Raw genomic sequence first — 25208 nt, forward strand, 5'->3', positions numbered from 1 at the left:
GCGCCCGGTGGTGTGCGGACTGCGCTTGCGCACGCCTCACCCGCCCACCCACCGCGGAATTCGCGGCGAGGAGGGGCTGGGCGCCCATGCTCTCCCGTCTCCAGGCAACGGGAAAAACAGAGGCCAGCTGAGAGCGCCTGCGCGGCCGTCGGTGGAGGGAGGGTTCGTGGTCGGGAAAACAAAGTTCTGGGGTTTCCCCTGAGCAGGAGCTGTCCACGAGAGCCTCAGGTACGCAGAAGGGCGGGAAGACATGGGGTCAGCACCTTGACCTCCCAAGGGCCCGACAGACTGAAGAGCGAGGGCTTGTCCCCAAAACGGGGTCTCCAGTAGAGGCTCCCCGGCTGAGCCCTCCAGGACAGAATGCGACTTAGGCGTTCCGGATCTAAAACCCGCGGCGGCCAGATCAGGTGGTCCCCTCCTCTCAGATTACAGACCTGCCGTCTGTGCCGCGGGGACTCCTTGGGTGAGGGTTTGCCAGCCAGGCACCTGCTGCAGGCCCTGAGCGGCAGCAGCTGTGCTCTTTGGGGTCAAGCATTGTTCCAGCAGGAGGGAAGCCCCGAGAGCTCTTTGTGCCAGTCACTTAGCAATGGGCCGCAGTTTTCTCACCTATAAAATGATGGGGCTAGACTCGGAGTCCTAAGGTTTCTAAGTTCGAGTCCTGTAACTCTGAGAGAACCCCTCAGTTTACAGGTGAAGAAACTGGAGCCAGCGAGGGGAAGCTGCTTGTCCTGTGTCACAGGCCTAAAAACTGACTTTCAATCCAATAGCTCTTTCCACCTGCTACAGAGTATGCTGTGTATGGCAGAGGCTGGTACTGATACAAAGGAAAGCCAGGTGACAGGAACACCTGTATCACATTCCTTTTTCTATCCTCAGGACCTAATAAGCACCCGCAAGACATAATAAGTGTTCACCAAATGCTTATTGAATGAAAGCTCTGGCAGACCCAGCACCACTGTCCCTAAGAAGTCTAAGGGAAAATGTGGGTAGGACAAATGTAGAAACAGTTTACTTTAGCAGCCGAGGTGAACCTCAGACAAACTCCTCACATATGTCTGGTTTAAATCTCCCCTAGGCTTTCAGTCCATGCCCTGAACGGCTGGTCTCCAGTTGGCACTGCCTTTGCCTGTGGGCATTATGCTCCCACATAATAAAATGGAAGCTCCAGAGCTCCACTCAGCTAAGCAAGACCCCTCTGAAAAAGGTGACTCTTCTCAGCGGTCCTCTGTGGGGCACCCGAGGAACAATTTCCAGCAGAAGCTTTTGAGCAACCAAGAGCTGACGCTGAATAATCTCTACACTCACCCCAAATGGAACACCTGCGCGAAAGACCGGAGCTACTCCTATCCCCGCTATGCAGGAAGCAGCCAGCAAGATTCAAGAAGCAATCCCCAGGGCCAAGCAAAGTGTTTGTTTTACTCACCAGGCCCTCAGTCCCGGTATCCCAAAGCAAATAACCAGGAATTCATCCCCTTTACAAAGAAGCGAGTTGGGGTGGACCGGGCATACCCACTGAAACCTGTGTTTCATCGGAAGCCCCATAGTACAGGTGAGGCTGGCACTGATGGGGACCAGAATGCCTCTCCAAGACCCCCTGAGCCAAGAAAGTTTTCATACAGTAGCTTTGGTTCAAGGAACTGGGTGAATTCATCTGTGGTTGGTACAGTTGCTGCCAGTCAGGAGGACAGGGTCATGGCAAACCCCAACAGGATGGAGTGGTTGCAGATCCAAAGGCTAGAAGCTGCAGGGGAGAGTTTAGAGGCGGAAATCCGCAGAAAAGAGACTCTTCTGAGGGAAAAGCTGAAGAAGACAGAGGAGGAACTCAGAAGGATCCAGAAGGAAAAAGAACAGGCTGAGGAAAATGAAAAAAGAGAGCTACAGAGAATGGTACTCCCCGGGAGGAGAGCTAAAGGCAATGGCAATACCACATACAAACCTATCTTCTCCCCAGAATTCATGTCTGAGGAGGTCTTCAGTAGAGACACAGGAGAGGATGAAACTTGGGGACAGTCTCAAGAAAGTTCTAGTCCATTCCAGTTCTCTGATTATGGAATTCAGAAGCTCAAAAGGGAAAGACTGGCGGCAAGCAGTAACAACATCCGAGACCGAGTCTCAGCGCGATTGAAGGAGACGTTTTCTCAAGCTGCAGAAGCGCCACTCAGTGCTTTGCGGAGGTCCACCAGCAATTCTAGCTCGTCTAGGGCACCACACTCCTCGGGCTCCAGCTGTTCCACTGAAGAGCCAGAACTGGGCGAGTGCAGCCACTGTGGCCGAAAGTTTCTCTTGCTCAGGCTGGACAGACACTCCAACGTCTGCCGCAGGATGCAGAGTTCCAAGAGGAAAGTGTTTGATTCCTCCAGGGCCCGGGCCAAGGGCACAGAACTAGAGCAGTACTTGAACTGGAAGGGACCAGCCTCAGTCAAGGTAACAAGGGCCTTATGGATTTGCCTTGAGTGGGGATCATTTTAAGAGCCTGTTATATACTCATCCATTTTCTTTAAAAAAAAATTTCATGTGTCATATGGGGAGAAAGTGAGAATTAACGTTTGATTTATTGATTACTACTGTGTGCCAGTCACAGTGATGGGAGCTTTTCATATGATCCTCACCACAACCCTGTGAAGATTTCATTATCTTTTATCAGTTCAAAAATCAAGTGTCAGAGAGGTTAACTTGCTTGAGATCACAAACAGTCTTAAATGACAGTCAGCATATAAATCTGGGTCAGAATGACTCCAAAAATCTAGACTTAAAAAATATGTCCTTTTGATTATGAAAGTAATAAACACTTACTTTAGAAAATTTAAGAGAATGAAAAATATAAAGAAAAATATTATGAAGCATTTCACTACCCTGAGAGAATTCTTCGCTCTCTGCAATATATTCTGCCACCTCCCAAGATTAGGACTTGCTACCACTCCTATAACTGTATCTATTTTTTCAAGATTGGCTAATTTTGATATACCTTCTTAGTAAATACATGAAACACAATTGTTTGGAATTCTTTTTCTCCCCATTTAGAGCATAAACACCTTAAAGTTAGAGGACTTTTTAAATTTTTTAAAATATTTTTTATTGGGGTATAGTTGATTTACAATGTTGTGTTAGTTTCAGGTGTATAGCAAAGTGAATCAGTTATACGTATATAAATATATATCCACTATTTTTTAGTTTCTTTTCCCATATAGGTCATCACAGAATATTGAGTAGAGTTCCCTGTGCTATACAGTAGGTCCTTGTTAGTTATGTATTTTATTTTTTTATTTTTATTTTTTAAAACTTATTTTTGGCTGCATTGGGTCTTCGTTGCTGCGCACGGGCTTCCTCTAGTTGCGGCGAACGGGGGCTACTCTTCTTGCAGTGCGCAGGCTTCTTATTGCAGTGGCTTCTCTTGTTGTGGAGCACGGGCTCTAGGCATGTGGGCTTCAGTAGTTGTGGCGCGTGGGCTTCAGTAGTTGTGGCACGTGGGCTCAATAGTTGTGGCTCGTGGGCTCTAGAGCACAGGCTCAGTAGTTGTGGTGCATGGGCTTAGCTGCTTCGTGGCATGTGGGACCTTCCTGGAGCAGGGCCCGAACCCATGTACCCTGCATTGGCAGGAGGATTCTTTTTTTTTTTTTTTTTTTTTTTGGCAGGAGGATTCTTAACCACTGCGCCACCAGGGAAGTCCAGTTATCTATTTTACATACAGTGGTGTATATATCTCAATCCCCATCTCCCGATTTATTCCCCCCAGCACTCCCTCCTGGCAACCACAAGTCGGTTCCCTACGTCTGTGACTCTATTTCTGTTCTGGAAACAAGCTCATTTGTACCTTTTTTTTTTTTTTTGGTTGAACCATATACCATTCTAAGTGCTCTAGATTACATATACTATCTCACATAATTTCCCAACAATACTACATCTATCCCATTTTAGATATGAGGCAAGAAGTTAAGTAACATGCCCAAGATGACACACACATATATATATATATATTTTTTTCTATGTCATAATATTGACATTCAGTCCAGTAATCCTCCACTGTAACAGCTCCTTTACTTTGCAGTGAAAATTTATTTGTATATTTTTTGCCTCTGAGTCCTTGTGGGATTTTTTTTAAATTCAAACAGAAAGTCACAAAATTTATAATTATAATCATCCTCATCAGTTCACTCAGTCCCATGTAATTAATTTATTTTTCATCTTGATCTTTTGTTAGCACTTTTATGAATTCATCAGCTTTCCATTAGAGTTCTGAAAATGCTTATTCATTCAGTTCAGCAGTATAGTCAGTTACCAGAAACCTGTACTTGTCAGAGTCTTTTCCATGAATTCCTTGAAGATGAAACCCTTTTATAGGAACATTTTTGCAAAAGCATCAGAGTACACCCAGAACTCTCTGTAAATGACCAAAGACTTAAAAATGACCATGGTTAAAGATTTGATGGAAGTTCATAATAATGCAGTTGACAAGGAAATTTAGTTATTTCTGAGATATACATTTTAAAGTAATAACTAGAATTATGACTTATAACATTATACCAGAATATATAAGATTTTTAGAAATTTCATGTAATGTCTGAAACATTTATACTAACATATTTCCATACAAATAACCCAAAGAAAGTTTAGTATTAATTGTTTTTTGTTTGTTTGTTTGTTTGTTTATACTGCATCAGTTTTATACACATCAGTGTATACATGTCAATCCCAATTGCCCAATTCAGCTTCCACATATAAGTGATATCATATGATATTTGTCTTTCTCTGTCTAACTTACTTCACTCAGTATGACAATCTCCAGGTCCATCCATGTTGCTGCAAATGGCATTATTTCATTCTTTTTTATAGCTGAGTAATATTCCATTGTGTATATGTACCATATCTTCTTTATCCACTCCTCTGCTGATGTACATTTAGGTTGCTTCCATGTCTTGGCTACTGTAAATAGTGCTGCTATGAACATTGGGGTGCATGTATCTTTTTGAATTATGGTTTTCTCCAGATATATGCTCAGAAGTGGGGTTGCTGGATTAGAGGACTTCGTCTTTGGTGAACATTCCTAGCTGCAGAAAAATGTTGTAAAAAGTGACTTTGAGACACTTCCATACATTTGGGGGAACTTCATAGGCACATTTGGACAGTCAGATCTGGAGAAGATTGTCTGGTGAAGCTTCTACCACCTTGTCAAGGTTATAACACTGGGGTTGTAAATGAGTGTTTCTCAAAGTGTGGCATGCTGACATGCATTTTTTATTTCGGTAGTTGTAATGTGTATTAGAAAAGTAAAACATAGTAAGCACTTGATTTCTAGGAATCATGAATTTAAAGAAAAATAGTAAGGGGATGAAGTGAAGGTGGTATGCAAATGATCAAAATGTGCAAAAGCCTAGACCACATGATCTCAAAGCCCCGTCCAGCTCTGAGTCTCGTAAACTATGAGAGTGTTATTCTATTTTCATTTCCTTCCAACCCTCCCACTGCCACGCTAACACCTCTTGTCCGTTAGCACTTTACAGTTTATTTGTGTATTTGCGGTGCCTTTAAAAACTCACGTTTATGTGGTGGCTGTTAAGAGAAGTCTTTTGTAGTTAGTTATTTCTTTCAGTACGATATGGGAGATCGCTACAGGAAAGTCTTTTCCATGTTTAGCGACCATCTCCCTGAAATCCGGTTTCCAACGAGAAGTCAACATTTTGCCCTTGCAGATAACGATATGATCATCAGTTCCTGTTCTTTCCTGTTTTCTTTCTGGTCAACCCAATAATCCACTTGGGTATTCTCTGTCCCATTATAGCGGTTTATTTCTGGCCAGAACCTAAAAGAATCTTGTGTTTCTTAAAGTCCCAAATACGGTAGCAATAAAGCAAAAAAATGGGTTTCTGAGATCAGATGCCCTAGCTTTGTGGAAACTAGTTTGAGGAAATATGTTGCATTGAGGACATCAAGGCAGAAAGGATCTGGATTGAGATGGACTCCTCTCCTTGGACTGTCCCAAGTTTTATTCCAAAGCTTTGTGCCTTTGTAAGCTGAGTGCTTTGTGTCTCTCTGTTATTCCTTCAGTGTACTTGCAAGAACAGGTGATTTTTCTTTTATCCTTTAATATTCACATAACTTCCAGCAGACTCGTACTCTTGTCTCTCTACTAGACCTTATGTATTTGAGCATAGAGACTATATCTTTGTGCTTTGTGATTAATAAGTGTTAATTGAATAAACTTCAATACAATGAGGAATTAAAGTATAAGTATCATATAGTTGAGGAACTTTCCCCTAATTCAATTCTAAAGGTTCCTAGATACCATCTCTAACACTCTGATTCTCTTGCCTTGTCTGTTTCAGTAAGATTTTCCTGATGGATCCTTCCTTTTCCTTTGATAACATCTCTTCCTATATTCATCACCAAGCAGCTACTTGCTTGCTTTCTTTTTTCTTCTTTTTAAAATTAATTTTATTTTCATCTGAGTAGTATTTGAATACATTTAAAAAATCATGTAGAACTAAGTGACCTATAATGCAGATCAACAGTATTTTGCCTCATCCCTCTCTGGCCCCTCGTCTAGCTCCCACAGGCAGTTCTGATAGATGACTCTTCTGGTATGCATTTCCATATTTCTAAATAATATACTTACTTGCTTGATTTATCAATTTTGCACATTATCTGTTGACCTCCTCTTATGGACACTCTGGGTTCATATCCCCTCTCCTCCCACTTTTCTCCTTCCCTTATCATTCCATTGTAGTGAGATCACAGTTCTGGGTTAAACCAGTAGTCAGCTGTGTATGTGATAATAACCCACATAAATTTTGTTCACTGCTGAGTGAACAGATTCTGCCTCTGCCCACATGCACCCAGAGTTAATAATTGACCCATGTTTTAATTTGCTTGGTTTCCTACATACCTAACTCTATTTTTTTTCCCCTGAATGATCTGCCCAGTATCAGACACCTGTTCATGTTTTTCTATCAGTTTGACTTTTTTTTTATTCTGGAACCTCCATCCCACCATTCTTTTTCTTCCTGCTCCAGTCCAGACTGGTTCTTCTCCAGGCCTGGTGCAGACCTGTTGTTTGGAACTTCTCTCTGCTTCTCTCCTGTTTCCAGCATCCTGTGTCTTCCTTTTTCTTGCTTTGCTCCTTGCTTTGCTGAAGCTTTATTAAAAAGGTGCATGGGAGGCATATTTTTTGTCTTGGGATGAATTAAAATATCTATATAATAGCTTTATTTATTTATTTATTTTGGCGGTCCGCGGGCCTCTCACTGTTGTGGCCTCTCCCGTTGCGGAGCACAGGCTCCAGATGCGCAGGCTCAGCGGCCATGGCTCACGGGCCCAGCCGCTCCGCGGCATGTGGGATCTTCCCGGACTGGGGTACGAACCCGTGTCCCCTGCATCGGCAGGCGGACTCTCAACCACTGCGCCACCAGGGAAGCCCAATAGCTTTATTTCTGATTGATGAATCGGCCAGGTAGAGAATTCTAGCTGGAAAATTATTTTCTGTTAGAACTTTTATGGCATTTTCCCACTAGCTTTTAGCATCCAATGTTACTGTTGAGAAATCTGATACCATTTTGATTATACGAAACCTATAGATTTTTTTTCTTTTTCTTAAAGCTTATAGGATATTCTCTTTATTCTGAAATTCTACAATGATTGTGTTGGATAGTGGGTAGGCCATTTCAATCTCAAGGGTAGTGATATTTATTTCTAGGACTGTTTATTGTCTTCTTTAATAATTTCCTCCTTATGCTTTCTGATTTTGGAACCCCTATTAGTCAGTGTTGGACTTTCTAGATTGACTTCCTAATTTTCTGATCTTTTCTACTTTCCATCTTGATCCTTTTTCCCATTCTGTGTAACTTTTCTGACATTATTTTACAACAGTTCTATTTTTATTTTTAGCTATTGCAGTATTAATTTATAATAGTTCTTTCTGGTTCTCTCATTCCTTTTTCATAGTATATATATTCTTGTTTCATAAGATAAAATCTCTTCTAACACTCCTTTGTTGATATTATTTTTTGTAAAAAAATTTCTTCTGCTACCTGCCTTGTTGCTACTTCCTGAGCATGTATGCATGTGTGTTCCTGTACTTGTTTGGTCTCTTCCTTGTTAGAGCTTTACTGACTGTCCGTTCATATTTAAGCTTAAGTGGGGCTTGTTGACTGAGGGCTTTCATATTAGGGCTGTCAAACAGTGAGCCTTTTAATTGGGGTCCCTCAGAATCAGCATCTCAGCTTTTCTCTCAACTGCTTGGTGCATCCAGAGAACTCCTGCCTCCTATGAGGGTGCCTGTGTCTGGTACTCTGGGAGCTGAGTGGGAGAAGGAAGCTGACAGTTAATTCCACAATACCTTGCGTACACTTGCCCTTAATCTCCATTTTCAGCCCCTAGATTAACCCTGTTCTCCACTGTGTCTGGATGTCCTGAGTCTGAAACCTGTCTGGTTCAATTTCTCCAGAGAGGGTGCTGGAAGTGTTGGACACTTGGATGTGCAAGGTGGAGAGGAGCCCTGGGAGCCAAGCTGTTCTCCGCCCTGTACCTCCCCCTTCCCACTACCTGTATTTCCAAGCACTGAGCCTCCCAGGGGTTCTGCTGGGCAATACGGCTTGCCTCTCAGTACTATCCGCCTTTGCAGGCCCTTAGTTTAAGTCAGCGGTCCCCAGACTTTTTGGCACCAGGGGCCGGTTTTGTGGAAGGCAGTTCTTCCATGGATGGGGTGGGAGGGGGCTGATTCAGGCGGTGATGCGAGCGATGGGGGAACAGCAGATGCAGCTTCGCTCGCTCACTCGCCTGCCGCTCACCTCCTCCTGTGCGGCCCGGTTCCTAACAGGCGGTGGACCAGAACCAGTCCGCAGCCCCGGGGGCGCTGGGGACCCCTGGTTTAAGTGCCTCCACTCTGGCAAGTCAGTTATCATTGTTGCTTCTTTCCTGTTCTCTTTGACCTTAATTTCCTTACTGTCATTCTAACGGAGACTCCGGAAGGGGATGAGATAGACACCAAGTTAAATGATCAGTCTTCCTTCAACTTACAGGCTGAACCTCCTCGGAAGAGCAACTGGAAACAGAAGCACGAATCTTTCATCCGTACCCTCCGTCAGGCTCGAGAGGTCCAGCAGGTAATTGCCAAAGGTGGAAACCCCTCCGACCTGCCTCCCATCCTGCCTGCAGAAAATCCAGACTACATTCAGTGTCCTCACTGTAGCCGCCACTTTGCTCCCAAGGTGGCAGAGTGGCACATTGCTAAGTGTAAGACCGTCAAGAACCGCCCTCCACCTCCAAGGAGGCACTGCCATTGAGCAGACAACAGTGGAAACTTCCTCGATAGTCCAGAAGGCTCTGCTTCTCTTCAGCAGTAAATGGGAGTAGAATAATTTGATGCAGAGCAGAAAGAACTAAAACTTTTACATCTCCCAGGTCTGCCTGCAGAGCTGCAGTCGGTGAAGAGAGAGAGACCCACTGCTAAGCAGCAGGAGGCAACAGGAAGCCTCAGCTTCCCACTAAATCACCGCCTCCGGCTGCTGTGCCTCATGTTATTGCCCTAAGAACTGACGGGTGAGGACACGTAAGAGTAGCGAGTAGGCCACATTAAAGCTCTCTCTTGCAAGCCTGATTGTGGTTTGTGCTAGTGAAGTGCCTGCATTTGCTCTGCCTTCTTGCCACTGCCTCTACACGTATGTCTATGGCTTCTGTTAACGCCTCTTGTTCTTGCAAGAAGTTGGCTCGTGGGTATCAGAGGATCATGGTATCTTATAAAAAATACAGTTTTGCCGTAAGGCAAATGACCTCCCCGATACATGGTCCTGGCCAAAAGTCAATACAAGTATGGAAGGTTCAGGCGCCGGTATGTCCTAAACCCTCCCCATGTTGTACTGTGTAAGAAAGGGAACCTCAGCTTTATGTACAATACTTTACAGGGTAGGGATGGGGGAAAGCACACTATGTCTCTGTAGCTGTTCCTTCCTAATGGATTTCATATGTCAGGGAAAAAAAAAAAAAAGGAAGGAACTTCAGTTTCAGCTATTGCTAGCACTCTGCTTTCAAATCAGGTTGGTTTAACGACTTTTAAAATGAAGCAGCAAAATGTACCATCAAAGCAACCTGGGACGTTCTGGTGTCACATGTCCCTGCTGATCACATCACAGTAAACTTCTATTCTAGAAAGTAAACTTTGAAGGAAAAGATACCAGATCTAAAATTTTCTTTGGGCAGAATCGTGCCTACTGCAAGTAACCTTCATAATTAGGCCTTCAATAAGTGGGTTTGGGGAATTTAAAATTAAACAAATAATAAAATGAGTGAGTCTTAGACTTGTCAAACGGGAGAGGTGATAAGGTAATGTCTGATGGGGGACAAGATATCAGTTCAGGTAGGATGAAGCTAACACAACAGATCTGAAATACTAGTAAGATTACTGTCCTGAGACTATCACTCGAATTGTTAGTTTAAAACACTGGATAAGCTGTGACAAAGTGAGAGAGTGGCATGGACATATATACACTACCAAACGTAAAATAGATAGTTAGTGGGAAGCAGCCGCATAGCACAGGGAGATCAGCTCGGTGGTTTGTGACCACCTAGAGGGGTGGGATAGGGAGGGTGGGAGGGAGGGAGACGCAAGAGGGAAGAGATCTGGGAACCTATGTATAACTGATTCACTTTGTTATAAAGCAGAAACTAACACACCATTGTAAAGCAATTACACTCCAATAAGGATGTTAAAAAAACCCCAAAAACAAACACTGGAGAAAAATCACCTAACCTGACCTGGGCAAAGGGGACTGTGCAGACCCCAAAACCACATTTACTGAACTACAGATGGCCACTCACTCTTGTTCCATTTCCTCTGCAGCTTCTGCTGAGTGGCTGGGCTAACAGATCAGACCAATTTGATATGCAGGTTTAAGGCTTTAGCTGTGAAGCTGCTAGACACTAGGCTAAAAAAATCATGTTTTAAAAAACAGCATATATTGCTTTATGCTCTTCATAACTGTTACAAAGAAAGAGAGGTATCACATAATAGGGCTTTTTGGTTGGTCAAACTCACAGAGAGACACTGGATATTTAACCCAATATATACATTCTCCAGTCAAGTTTAATGAGGTACCCACCTTGAGTTTCACACTTGATGGTAAAAGCAATAGGTGACTAGAATGAGTGGTCGCCAAGGTCACACAGTGGAAGCCTGTGGACTGCTTTGCCCCACAGGTATGTTTTATTTGACTGATATAGTATTAAAAATATAATCTGACATTAAAAAATTGGGATATGGAGCATCTTTTGAGAAACTGGAAGTTCTGGAAACCCTGGGCCTGCAACCCTGTATAGCACCAACTGAGTGGGGTTTGGAATCAGTTGCCCCTTCCAGACGGGGTGGAGCACGCAGATCACCACAGCCCCGCCTGGTGTGCTTCATTTATTTGCCTTGTCTGCCTGGCCCGGAACCCCTGGATGACATTATAAAGGTCACAGACCAGGGGCCTCCAGGGAGAACAAATGTTGTGTGTGTGGGGGGTGCTTTCTTATGCTGCTAGAGGAACAAACAATAGTCAATGCCATAGTGTTCCCTTCGATCTCAACATGTTTAGGCCTTTGATTATATCAGGAATATCTATTAGCCTTTTACATTTAGCTTGATCGGATCTTTGGGAAGAAGAACCTTTTTCTATCTACATCTCTTCCTAGATAGCAGAGGATGACAGAGGATAAATAAATGCTGCTTGTTAATGTCCGTGTGTTATACTACTTTATCCAAGAACCTTTAGTGCAAGTAGATGCTATAAATTTTAAAGTTCAAAAGGTTAAGCAATGAGAAAAAATCTTACGGTGAAACTCACTTCGTTAAAAAGTATATGCAGGGTCTTCCCTGGTGGCACAGTGGTTGAGAGTCCGCCTGCCAATGCAGGGGACACTGGTTCGTGCCCCGGTCCGGTCCGGGAGGATCCCACATGCCGTGGAGCGGCTGGGCCCGTGAGCCATGGCCGCCGAGCCTGCGCGTCCGGAGCCTGTGCTCCGCAACGGGAGAGGCCACAACAGTGAGAGGCCCGCATACCGCAAAAAAAAAAAAAAAAAAGTATATGCAGTGTATTGAATGCAGCCCAGCACCTTTGGCCTACATTTGCTTTAGGTCATCAGCTAGTCACTTTTCACAACTACACAGGAGGTAGCAGAGATGTGATATAGTGTTCTTCTCCCTAATGTTCGTAATTCTGTGAGGTTTAGTGATCAGCATGTTTATTTCCATAGTTAATCATTGAAGCAATAAATGATTTTTTGCTTTGTGGCAGGAAGGAACTTGTTTCGTAGTCCTGACTACAGCCCACTCTGCCCTGACACTATCATGAATAATATTTCTTTGGAGGCCCAAGGATGCTCATTTGAAATAATTCATCCTTGCACCAGAGTTGTTCTATTATGAATGTTTCCACATATACGGCAAAATCAAATGAAACGTGAGTTAAGTCTGCTCTTGCTCTAAACTTTAGTGAAATGTTCAGCCAAGAGAAGTTACAACTTGGCTATGCCAGGGAGACCAAATACAGTTCAGCCTTTGTGAGGGAAAACAGTTTTATAAACATAAACTGGCAGTATCACTTGAAAAAGCCCACTGTGGAGATAAGTACAAGACATGACCCTTCCTATTTTAATGGCTCATCTTTTTCTCCTTCTGCATTTTAAGCACTATATTTTAGAAGTTTGGGGGGAAGAAAAGTTGTAGCAGCAAAAATGATTCCATTAGTAAGAAGAAGAAACTGGCAAGAAGCAAAGATTATTTCTGTGCAAATGTCCCTTGCATTGTTTCTGTTACAAGACCATTTATTTCTTTATTTATATAAAGGCTCACTGAATCAAAAATTCATGAAGGCCTAGAGTCTGCGTGTTTTATCCCCAGTGACTAAGGTCCATGCGTAGGCTCACGGAGGCATAGCACTGATTGAGAGTTTAAATGTTTATTTAAAACAGAAATGTCAAACCACTCCACCCTCAACCTTTCAAACATCTGGCTAACAATAAGCTAATTCTTCAGCAACAGTGTCAGAGCGGAGGAGTAACTCAGGTTACACTATAACTCAAAAGCAATACTACTGGAAAACTTAAAACACCCAGCACTACATAAAGAAGAAGAGTAGGATGCAATTTAAGAGAATTAGCTACAGAAAACCATTCAAAGGCATTTCTGCTGCCTCACCTTTTACTTTTTATCTGATGCATGGCTACCACCTTTGAACTGGTTTCTGTTTGCGTAGCTTTTTGGTGGGAAAAAACATATGGCTATCCCAGGCACAATTGGGAAAGTGCAAATTGTCTCTAAGGCACAGAACTTAGATTCTCAGACAGATTAACAGCAAACCTAGACTTCCCAAGGGAACGTGCTAGAGAAAATGACCCCAGCGTTCCACTGCTAGAGAGTGACTTCCCCTCCGGACCAAGAGCCCAGCTCTCACCCTCCCTTCAGCGCTCACTTTCATCCCACAGTCTCAGCAACGTGCCCATGTTCCTCGGTTCCATGGCAGAAGCAATACTCATGATTAACACCCAAAATGACACTGCCTCTCAGGCCTGCTGAGGTCGTGAGCATGAGGGATACAGGAACGTGAAAGGCCAGTCGGTCCTTAAAAAAAAAAAAAAATCAAAGTTGCATTTACATGATGAATCAAAACCCATTGTTAGGGTTTGTTGCAAACCCCAAGTCCCCAGAACTTGCAACTTTAATCCAGGGTTGGCCCCTTCCCTTATTTTAAGAAAAGGCTTCAGTGATTACATTAGTACCATTGTACTAGGCTTCCCAGAATTGAGAAAACAATGGGAATATTAAACCAAAGAAGATCCCATTGAATAGAGTTGCCCATCCCCAGCTGAGGGGTTTTGCCGGAGCAGCAGCCTTTACACCACCAGTTTTAGGGAAATGGCAAAATTTCCATTGCACAGGTCCTTCCAAAATATTAAACAGATATCAAACATTCATTTTTTGGTTGGGGAAAATGAAACAAAAATTAATTTAGCTCTTTCTAGGGAGGTAGGATATGAGACTCATCAAGGCAGCTCCTGTGACTCAAAATACTAAAGGCTAGGTGGAAACACAACGCTCACATCCGTAAGTAAAACCATCAAACGTTTCTAGGACACTTTCTCTCTCTGGGAAAGCTAGCTTGCTCCTGTCTACAAGGACATGAAGACACGGGGATCAGAAGGGAGCTCTCAGCCAAATTCCTCTCACTTGGCAGGCTCCTCCTGTTCTGCTAGGCTTCAGGGACTACCTGGTCTGGGGGCTGGCTTTGGGCCACTCAAGTAGGAAAGATGATTCAGATTCACTGATATGGCTTCATAAAACACCAAAAGGGGAAACATACTGACTAGACATACAGAAAGGGAGCGGTTGGGGCTGCTGATGTCAAGATTAGAACCCTAAGAGCCATGAAGGCAGAGGCACAAGAAGTCTTCTCAGGGGCAGAAGACTCAGTCACTCTAGGCCCTCTTGAAGACACCGAGGCAGCTGCAGAGGGCCTCCCCTCACGGTTTCCTCTGAAGTCCATTCCTACTGCTCCATGGACTCAATTCTCGACGAGACGCCTCATCTCTCAGAGGAATCTTCCAAAGCTAGGAAATCCCACCCTGCGTTGGCCACAGCCTGACACTCCTGCTGTGGGACGAGGAGGGACCTACCCTTCTTTCTCTACTCCTCATTGAAGAAGTCTCACTCAACCCTCAGAGGAAAAGCAATCTAAGCCCACTGCTCCTCCTCAAGCATTTAGCTGCACAAAATAATTGAACTTTCTGAAAACAAGCTGAAGATTGACTCCACCAGACATACTTTCCTGGACTAAGGCTCCTGAGAGGGCTTAGAACACTTCACCACTCTCCAGATGACCCTGGATGGGCCACACCTGGTTCCAGCCCACTCCAGCTTTACACTTTAACCTCCTCCACCCAGAGGTGCAATGCCTGGTGTTGAATTCCCAAGGCAGCTTCCAATTAATGGTGAAAATGGTAAGTGGGATGTAAGCTGCTACCAGCAAAATTAAGGTGAGCATTGTGTCTCCTCTTCAAAGGTGGGATCACCAGATGAGGTACAGAGCTGCTGTTGCTACGGCAGTCACTGAGGACAAAGCCAGGGCCATGGGGCCCTTCCATTCTCCAACACAAAACCACTCCTAGATCCTATCTAACAGGCAATGCTACTCTCCAAGTGTATATGGAAAGTGCTTCAGAGCCTCCGCCTCGCGCTCCTTGTCTGCAAGTGAACGAAGCCAGGAAAGCGCTCTCTGCGTTCAGTAAGTGTGCTGTGAAGGTCTTTGGATTCCAGTTTCCTGGAGGCTATACAGGCTCAGGAGACTAGAGGCTGGGTCTACAGGAGTCTGTTCCCAGGAGGCACCAGGAATCTGAATCTAAATCAGGCTTTGGATCCATTTCCATCTCTTCCTTTGCTGTCTGAGTTCCTTTGGAATGCATCCCCACCTGTCCAGATAAAACACAGTTCCAGGTTAACAACATTGCCACCTAGTTACAGCATTTCAGGACTAGATTTTCAATGCCCACCTCTAAGAATGTGTAGCCATGGTTTTGTGAGAAGCTCATACTACTACCTTAATAAAAGGACCTTAGATGAAGTCCACACCTGTACATTTGCTGCAGGTAGGGTGACCAAGTGTCGTGGTGTGCCCAGGACTGCAGGATTTTCTGGGATGCAGAACTCTTCAGTTTTAAAACTCAAACAGCCCTAGGCAAAACAATCCTCCTCCCTCCTACAGATGCCAATCACTCCATGCTTACTTCAAGTGTGTGTATTACTTTCCAAAGTACTTTCATAGACATTATTTCATTTAATTCTCAAAACAACCATACAACAACTATTTTCTTCTTTCAGGTGAGAACCAGGGCTCAGAGAAACAAAGTAATTTGTCCAAACATATAAACCTGGTAAATGGCAAAGCCAAGGTTGACAGTATTTCCCTAACCTAGTTCACTCTATATAGAGCAATACTATGGCCCTTTAAAAACGACGCAAGCAGCATCACCGGTGAAGTATTTTTACCAAAAATGTTTAACTTGAACCTAATCAACCCTTAAGTCTAACTTGCAGTTTACAGAAATGACAGGGTGACAAAAGAATAAGATAAGCAATGTCTCAGGAAAATAAAGCAAATCCAGAATATAGGACATTCTGTAAAACAACTGACCCTGTTTCTTCAACAAACCAATGCCATGGAAATTTTTTTTAAAAACAGGGGTAGATGACAACAACAATAATCCAAAAAGAAATGCACAAGACTTCTAAGAAATGATAAAACTTTATGTAAGAACATAAAGGAAGACTTGAATAAATAACTATTCAAGGCTGGGAAGACTCAGCATTACAGACATGTCAACTCTACTCAAATAAAGATACAATTCAAAGCAAATCTAATAAATTCCAATATAAATACCAAAGGGAGTTTTGAGAAACTTCACTTTTGAGGAATTCTAAGATTCATATAGAAGAAGCAATGTGCAAAAATAGCCAATGTAACCCTGGAAAAGAACAAAAAGGAGCACAGGGCTTTCCTTACTGGGAATCAAGACATTCAAAACTCTAGTATTTTAAATAGGACTAATTAAATAGCTCAAGGCAACAGAAAAGAGAGCCTAAAAATGAACCCGTGTGTATTTGGATATTTACAATATACTAAATGTGATCTTTCAAATCAGTGAGGGAAGTATGGATCACTGAATAAAACAATTTTAAAATGTTAAAAAAAAGGGGGGGTAGAAGTGGTGATGGAATTGTTCTAGATTAAAAGAAATGAGAAACATAATAGTATAAAAGGGGGTTCTTGACTGGTTTCTGGTCTAATAAAAACAGTTATAAAGGACATTTTTATGGGAAAACTGGGAAAATTTGAGTATCAACTGGGTACTAGATGAGAAATGAGAATACTAGTGTTATTTTTGTTAAGTGTGATAACAGTACTGTGGTTCTCCAGAATAATGACGTCTTTATTTTTAGATATGTGTAATAAAGTACTTAGGGAGGCTATGTCATGACTTTCATAATTTACTTGAAAATGGTTTAGCAAAAAAAGGAAAAAAATACACGCACATACACATACGCATATTTCAAATACACAGATAAATACCTACACATATTTTAAACATACACACATACACAAACACATCTGAAATAATTACAGCAACATGTTAACAACGGTTGAACCTAGATGGTGGATGTATGGGTGTCCACTGAACTGTAATGTTTAAAGTTTTTCGTAATAAGTAGAAGAAAAAGCAAAGGTAACAAAAATACAGTGGAAGTAAGGTGATAAAATGATTCAATCCAGGTGCCTGAAGAAGGACCAAGCATCTGGGATTAATTACAAACGTTACATCATCAAAAGGTAAGTACTTGCAAAGAAGTAAGCCTATTGCAGGCACTGGTGTTTTGTTTCTGTGATTCTTCAAAACAGAATTAGAAATTCAATTATTCTTTTAATGCTCTCACCTGCTGCCCTCCTTCTAATTTCTTGTTCAGCTTCTGTAGCTGCGTAAAAATCTGAAGGTTTTCTTGCTGTAACTTCTGTTGTTCAGCCAGACACTTCAACACCAGACCCTGCAATCTCTCAACCTCTACCTGCAGAGTGCTGCATGCACAGGTAGGAGTCAAGGGTGTTCCCTTCCCAGTGCATGTTCCTGCAGGATTCAGCCGAGGTGGCTAGAGAGACAGGAGAAAAGGGTCATAGGAGGTTCTGCCTGGATGCTACAGCTCCCCAATCCAAATGTCCTCTAAGTGCTACCAGATTTTACTTTTAAAGTAACAATATAAAACACATACACACGAAGTAAATGGAAGAGAAACAGAAAACTGCTGGGATTACAATAGAACCTGGCTCTAACATAACAGAGCAAGAGAACTCTCATTGCCTCAGTCTGCATTATGGTAAGGTAAAAGAATAATCATCTATTTTGGAGAACTTCGTGAAAAATTTTAAAGTCATTGATATCTTCCTATTTAAAATGCTGAAGTAAGAGAATGCACAATTTGGTTTGGAACAAGTCTTTCTTTCTTTCTCTTTTTTTTTTTTTTTTTTTTGCACGTGGGCTTTCTCTAGTTGTGGCAAGCGGGGGCTACTCTTTGTTGTGATGCACAGGCTTCTCATTGCGGTGGCTTCTCTTGTTGCGGAGCATGGGCTCTAGACGTGCGGGCTTCAGTAGCTGTGGCACACAGGCTCAGTAGTTGTGGCTTGTGGGCTCTAGAGCACAGGCTCAGTAGTTGTGGCGCACTCTACTCTATGTGCTCCACGGCATGTGGGATCTTCCCAGATGGAACAAGTCTTTCTGATCACAGTGAGGACACCATGATTCAGAGGGTCAATACTGATGAAATGTAGTGGATCACACTTTAGAAGAGATTTAAGAGGTGTTCAGTAAACAGGATCGCCAGAATAATTCAAGATGGCTAACTGACAGAGGAATTAAAATGTTTACCTTGAAGTTTCAAAGGCTTTATTTCCTCTTCTGGGAAGCTTTTCAATTATCCTAGCCTGGATTTTTCTCCCTTCTTCTACTGTACTTTGTTTATAGGAAGGGTCAACAAATGATAGCCCATAGGCCAAATCCAGCCTACTGCTTGTTTTTATAAATAAAGTTTTATTGGAACATAAGCATGCCCATTCATTATGCATTATTTTTGGCTGCTTCTGTGCTACGATATCAGTATTGAATGGTTGCAAGAGACTGTGTGGTCCGCATAGCCTAAAATAATTACTATGTAGCCCTTTAGAAAAAGTCTGATGATCCCTGGTTTACAGTTTTATTGAGATATTTACCACAATTTGATTTCTACCAAAGTTAGGTATACGTGCATTGCTCCCCAGTAGACTACAAGTATTATTTCTTACTTACATTTAGAACCTCCAACCTACCCTAGCAGTGTCATGAAAAATTGGATTTGAATTTTGGAATTTCAGTTTTGGTACTTCTGAGGCAGAGAGAAAAGAAAGACAATCACCTGGTACAGAAAGATGTGGGCCTGTCAGAAATGTGAAAGGGTAGATACTTTTCCACAGAAATCAGTTTCGCCTTGCGTACAGGCTTTAAGCACTACTGAACAGACAGTATGAGTTGATGCTGGGCAGCTGGGAAACCAATGAAGCTAGAAGGGAAGACAGTGAGGCCAGGAGAACTGGGCAGAGCTTACAGCCATTGTTTACCTAGTTGTGATTTAAAGGCAAAAGCTCAGTTACCCAGGCTCCTGCTGGGGGCTTGTGTTCCAAAGGAGCTTCAGAGCCCACCTTGAGTCCTTGTAGCTCTTCGTAGGGCAGAGTATCTTTCTCAGATTCTGAAAAAGCTGCACTTAGGGGGGATGGGCTGTCAGGCATAGGGATGAATTCTGCATTTTCCAGCTCCTATGTGTAAGAGAAAGAATCTCATCAGTTCTGTTTGAGCCATTTACTTTCGACCAAATTCCCTTCTTGCTATAGCTTTCACTCTGTCGTGACATCAGCACCCTCTAGTGGAGCAGCACAGTTGTGGTTACAACATAGCTCGCCCTACCTGTCAACATCCTGCCATTCCTTCCTCTGAGGAGTGAACAGTGAAGCGAATTCAAACTCAAATCCAAGAACATTCTGGAGTGTCAGACATGTTTCTCTAACACACTCAGTCTACACAGGCTATTCAGTAAGTTGGGAAGCTCTAAGGTGATGGCAGTGAGGCCAACTGCCAGGTTGCTGAAGGCTGACCTAAAGCTTTAGACAGAACTGTGTGCTGCTTCCTCCATTCATATTCCTATGTAGCTATCAAGTTTAATCTTATTATAGAGGGAGCTTTAAATCTACAGGTTCTCTCTTTGGTGGGGGGGGGAGTAAAAAATTTAAAATTTCTCTAACTATAAATGTTGACTGTAGAAAATGTGAAAAAACAGATGGGCAAAGGGAGACGATAAAAATCACCAGTAATTCCATCACTCAGATAACCACTGTTAAAGCATTTCTCTACCATAAGGCATTCCAATTGCCCCAATATTCTACTTCTACGAACCACAGTACAAAATCTAGAAGCTTAATCTTTGCATGCGTGCATTACAAAAACTGCCTTCAAGGAAGATTGCATTATTTTCCATTCATTTAAGTAATACAGGTATGAGCACATCTTGTATCTTTTCTTGTCAGGAAGAAAAAGGATTAGAGATTTGGTGATTTTGGTTCCGGTATAAATCAGAAACCTAGATGCCTGCTGCAAAACGCTTGGATAGGACATGGGAAACAGATCCTTTCTAGTCCCTACAGAGGTACCTCTACCAAAGGAATTACCTTTCGAAGCCATCCAGGACAGGAACTGCTGGCCCCACTACTGATCCTCACGGCCTCCGTGGGACTGACTAAACCTTCCATTCCTCGGTCTGCTTCCATTGTTCCTCGGAAGCCTCCACTTGGATCAGGAGTTTCAGATTCCTGCTGACTGTCCTCCTCTTCTCCCCTACCGCCACCGCTGCCACCTCCTGGGCTAGAGCTCTGAACCACTGACAGATACACAGCACAGAAATAGAAAGCTTTGCTATGCAGCAAGATTTACCATCTGATAGCCCCACCGACCCCCGGGGCGGTTCTTAAGAGTTGCGTGAAGCAGAACAGCAACAGTGTAAGTCAGATACCGTGGACTGAATTTTTAGTTTTTATACAAGGTATTGTATATCAGTATCTTTATAGCAATATTCACTTCTACTTTCCAAACTTGCTTATCCTTATGTCCACAGCAGATTATCAATGTTCTACAGCATTACTGAATACTCACCTCAACCACAGCATCCATGCCTTAACAGATATACCCAGACTCCAGCATCCTTCATAGAGGTTCACCTTATTTACAAAGCTTTTTCACATTTGAGCCAAACACCTCTTAAAGTTGCCAGATAAACTCACCATTAACTCCCTTTCCGGGGAAACACCTGAATGGAGAAGTCCTCAACCGTTAAATTCATTAAATTCATTAATGACTATTCGTAAGAATTTAAAAAATATGATGGCTGGTTCTTTAAATAGCATGCAGCATATTCCAAGTTACATTTAATGAAGATGAGTTGATGTACAGTCAGGAAATGAAACTGAGTTTTAATATGGGCCAAAGAAAAATATAACTAAGAAAGTAATTTGCCAAAGCTAAAAAAAAAAAAATTGCATGGTATATTCTAAAGTTACATGTAAAAGCTTATTTATGATTACCAGCTAACCTGGCTTGAGGACTGACTATGCCACACTGTGATCCTACCGAAGCAGCAGACCTGTAGATGCCAAAATAACCTCTTAAGCTTGCTTTTTTGTTTTAAATGGCTTTTTAAAATGTTACATTTGACATACACATTAAGACTATTTTTAACGTATGTGTAAGTTTTGATGCCTAACAAAATAACCATACATGCATCTACTACATGAAAGTACAATTAGTTTCCAATACGGTAGCCATTAGCCAAATATGGTTATTTAAATTTAAACAGAATGAAAAATTCAGTTCCTCAGTCGCAAGAGCCACTTTTCAACTGCTCAACAGCCACATGTGGCTGGTGGCTATTACACTGGACAGCACAGACATAGAACATTTCCATTATTGCAGAAAGAGCTATGGGACAGGGCTGAACAAGAATATTACCTGTATTGCTCCAACTGCCTTGTGAATTCCTTCCTTCTCTGGCCTCCTACCTATATATAACTACTTGATTAATTTTGTATTTTTCATTTCTTCTTGCAAAAAAAAAAACTTTATCACATACTTAGGTATCCTTAAGCAATGTATTATTTATTTTGCTTGTTTCTGAACTTTATGAAAAGGCATGTAGTCTGCTGCAACTTGCTTTTTACATTTCACATTATGGAAAGATTTGTAGATGTTGTTCATTTTAACACATATAATATTCCACTGGGTGGTTATAACATATTCAACCAACAAATATTTATTGAGCATTTACCATTTGCCAGGCATTCTTCTAGGCAATGTGGATAAAATTATTGAATAAAAAAGACAAAAATCGTTGCCCTTACAGAGTTTATATTTTCCAGACAATGGACATGTGCTTTTAATCTTATGTTTTTCCTTTAAGTACTGTACCAGTAAAATGGAGCTGTAATATAACAGCTGTGCTTAGCAAAAAGGTATTTTATCATTTGGGACAGATAATATGCACAAACAGATGCTGAGCAATGGATTACTAAAGGAAACTAACAGAAGGTATGATGTGTGTTTGTGTAAACTAGAGCTCAACAAGTCTAGATCAGATTTTCAACTGTCTTTTTGGAGGATTAGTCTGCTTTCATTCTGGTTCTTCATCTGTTTTGATTGCACAAAACATCAGAATCCAGTTCTGAGACATCAAAGACTACAGGTACTCTAGCAAATGGAAAACCAAAAGGAACACAGATTCAATTTCCTAGCATGGCCCCAAATAAGAGAACCATGAAGAAAGCAGCCAAAGGAAAAGCATTAGAGAGGTCTGGGCTGATTTTCCCAACTACATTGAAAGTTTAGCCAACTTTTAATTCTAAGGGCTTATCCTGAAGGACTACTTCTATAGACTGGAATACCCCTGGGAACACTATGGAAGTAAAGGGTAGACAGAACCCACAGCCCCTAGCATTGTAAGGAAAGGAACAGTGCGTAAGTCACAATACAATGTTGGGCAAGCCACGTAATTACTCCCACATGTGTGGTGGCAAAGATGTACTCTCCCTCTGACCGCAATGTAAAAGTCATAACTTATTGTGAAATCTACCAAATTATGACCTTCCCTCTTGATCACTGTATTCCTCATTTCCCAAAGATATTTCCTATTTCCTTTTTGGGGAGACTGCACGGAATTCAACCCAAAGACTCACACCTCAGAAAACCACTGGTACCTGAGATACTGCTACTTACCAGTTCCGATGGATAAACCACTGCTATTCGAACGGATGGTCTTAGAATTCAATACTTTCTCTGAGGAAAAATATTCAGTAGGTAAGCATTGTTTACAGCCAGAGACAGGAAAAGTGACAGCCTAGGATAGGGAGTTAATCTAGGAGATAACTGCTATCTCTCATGCCAGATATAAATATTATAAGCCAAGCACCAATAGCTACTCTATATTCAACTATGTAGCAATTCTCCACCTTAACTATTCTTTGGAATCACCTGGGAAGCTTTAGAAAGTAGCAATGCCTAGGTCCCACCCCAGAGGTTCTGATTTAATTGGTCAGGACAATGGGATTTCTAAAAACTCCTCAAGGGATTCTAAAGCGCAGCCAAGGTTGTAAACCACTGGCCTAAAGAATGAACTTGTAAACCTTCACACAGATCTTTATAATTTGTTCATAACAAAGGAATCTTTATGCAGAAAGCAGTTATGATTTAGTTTCTTTTTAAAGGTGTACTGTATGTTTCTCACAAAAGCATGAGCACAGATAAACTAATTAGTGGACTACTAGAAGTAACAAATTCTACTGCGGGGGGGCAGAGCCCGAAGTTATCACAAGACAGCAAACAATGTTCTATTCCTACCACTAGATATGGTATCACTGACAATTATTAAGACTTACACGAGTAGCTTCTTTTCTTCAGGACACTTCTGTTTGCCAGAATGTGACCATTAGTAACTTAGGTGTGGGTCTATCCTCTGTCAAAGCCATTCTAACCAACACATATGGAACCCTTACCAACAATGAGAATGGTGTGCCAGCCTCGGCAAGATAAGTCTGGGACGTGATGCAGAGATCCAAAGATAGGCCGAGGCCATGAAGTGCAGATATCAGAGCCATGCGGTCTCTCTGTGGGGGTCATTGCCAGGCGACCATTACCACCATTGCCCCAGGCAAAAATGTGATTATCTAGACAAAAAAAATTAAACAGCAGACAATTGAACAGAACACTGGCTTCCCAGTGTTCTCTTTTGGGTTCCCCATCTTTATGCCCTAGAGCTAAAAAGATTTTCCACCATGTATAAAACAAGGGAAAGCTATTTATTCCCCTATATAAAGCCTAAACAACTCCTGATGCTACCCAGGTAAAAATGACCACCGCTCCTACATACTGCCATCCATTCATTCACTCATTCAACATTTTTGGTCATTCATTCAAATAATTATTGGGCAACGACTTCATGACAGGCACTGCTTGAGGTGCTAGGAAGAGAGCAGAGAACAAAACAAAGTTGCTGCCCTTGTGTAACTGACATTCTAGTGGGGAGAGACTGATAAATAAATTACTTCAGGTAGCCTTAAGTGCTAAGAAGGAAGATAAACCATAAAGAAAAGTGGAAATAAACAATAATAGTAGGGTATCATTACTTTAGACAGGGTAGTCAGAGAAGTACTTGTTGATACTTGAGCAGAGACCTGATTGAAGTGAGAGAGAACCAGGTGGATATCTAGGGGAAGAGCTTTCCAGGCAGAGGGAATAGCAAAGTGCAAAGTATGTATCACAAACACAACACAGAAGTCCTCTGCAGCTGGAGCAAAGTAAAGGAGGGGACGGTGGCCACAGAAGAGGTCAGGAGGTGACTGAAGTCTGGGTCATGCAGGCCATTCCAATGACTTTGGTTTTTACTGTTTGAGATAGGAAACTAGTAGAGATTCTGAACAGTAGGTATTTAAAAGGATCCCCCAGGCTACCGTGAGGAGAACTGACTGCAGGGGCCCAAGGATGGAAGCAGGGAGATCAGTTGTAATAGTGAAGATGGTAAAAAGTGGTTGGATATATTCTGAAGATAATCTATAGAATTTGCGAATGGATGGGATGTGGGGTGTAGGATAGAGCTGCCATTTTCTGAAACAGGAAGGCTGCAGGAGGAACAGGTTTGAACAGAAGATCGGAAATTTGATTTTGAATACAGTAAGTTTGTTTGAGATGCCCATTACCTCTTATCCAACTCAGGGCATTTTTTAATGAAAAGGGGATGCTATTAATGATTAAGCCCGGACAGTAGGCATGAATCAGGACCAACTTGGGAAGACCATGCTATAAAGCCACTTTATCTTTAGACATCCAAATCAAGGGACTTGAATCAGTGAGTCTAGAAGTCAGGTATGGTAATTAAAGCTATCAGCGCACAGGGAGGATTTAAGGTAATAAGCTCACTTAGAAAATAAAGGGAGAGGGACTTGCCTGGTGGCACAGTGGATAAGACTCTGCGCTCCGAACGCAGGGGGCCCGGGTTTTATCCCTGGTCACAGAACTAGATCTCACATGCATGCCACAACTAAGAGTTCACATGCCGCAACTAAGGAGCCCGGGAA

The 25208-nt window shown here is 42.3% G+C and overlaps 2 protein-coding genes across 3 annotated transcripts in view; one reads left to right on the top strand and one right to left on the bottom strand.

Moving 5' to 3' along the window:
* Positions 1-360: 360 nt before the first annotated feature.
* On the top strand, positions 361-9523 carry ZC2HC1C (zinc finger C2HC-type containing 1C; the record flags this gene model as incomplete). Its single annotated transcript, XM_079699190.1, has 3 exons — positions 361-463; positions 1094-2424; positions 9012-9523. 3 exons carry the CDS (start codon positions 361-363, stop codon positions 9273-9275), a joined length of 1698 nt encoding a protein of 565 aa, XP_079555316.1. The 3' UTR covers positions 9276-9523.
* A 5786-nt stretch (positions 9524-15309) lies between these two features.
* NEK9 (NIMA related kinase 9) overlaps positions 15310-25208 on the bottom strand; it is a gene marked incomplete at its 3' end in the record, with an annotated part of 34049 nt that continues 24150 nt past the window's right edge. For both annotated transcript variants that reach the window (XM_079699003.1, XM_079699002.1), the window contains exons 17-22: positions 23631-23801; positions 22855-22914; positions 20262-20470; positions 19194-19355; positions 17453-17662; positions 15310-15432 (exon numbers count right to left, since the gene is read on the bottom strand). In XM_079699003.1, the coding sequence (XP_079555129.1) occupies positions 15310-15432; positions 17453-17662; positions 19194-19355; positions 20262-20470; positions 22855-22914; positions 23631-23801 (935 nt within the window). The remainder of the gene's footprint in view (positions 15433-17452; positions 17663-19193; positions 19356-20261; positions 20471-22854; positions 22915-23630; positions 23802-25208) is intronic.

This window comes from Hyperoodon ampullatus, assembly GCF_949752795.1.
Source record: "Hyperoodon ampullatus genome assembly, chromosome: 3".
Taxonomy (NCBI): Eukaryota; Metazoa; Chordata; class Mammalia; order Artiodactyla; family Ziphiidae; genus Hyperoodon; species Hyperoodon ampullatus.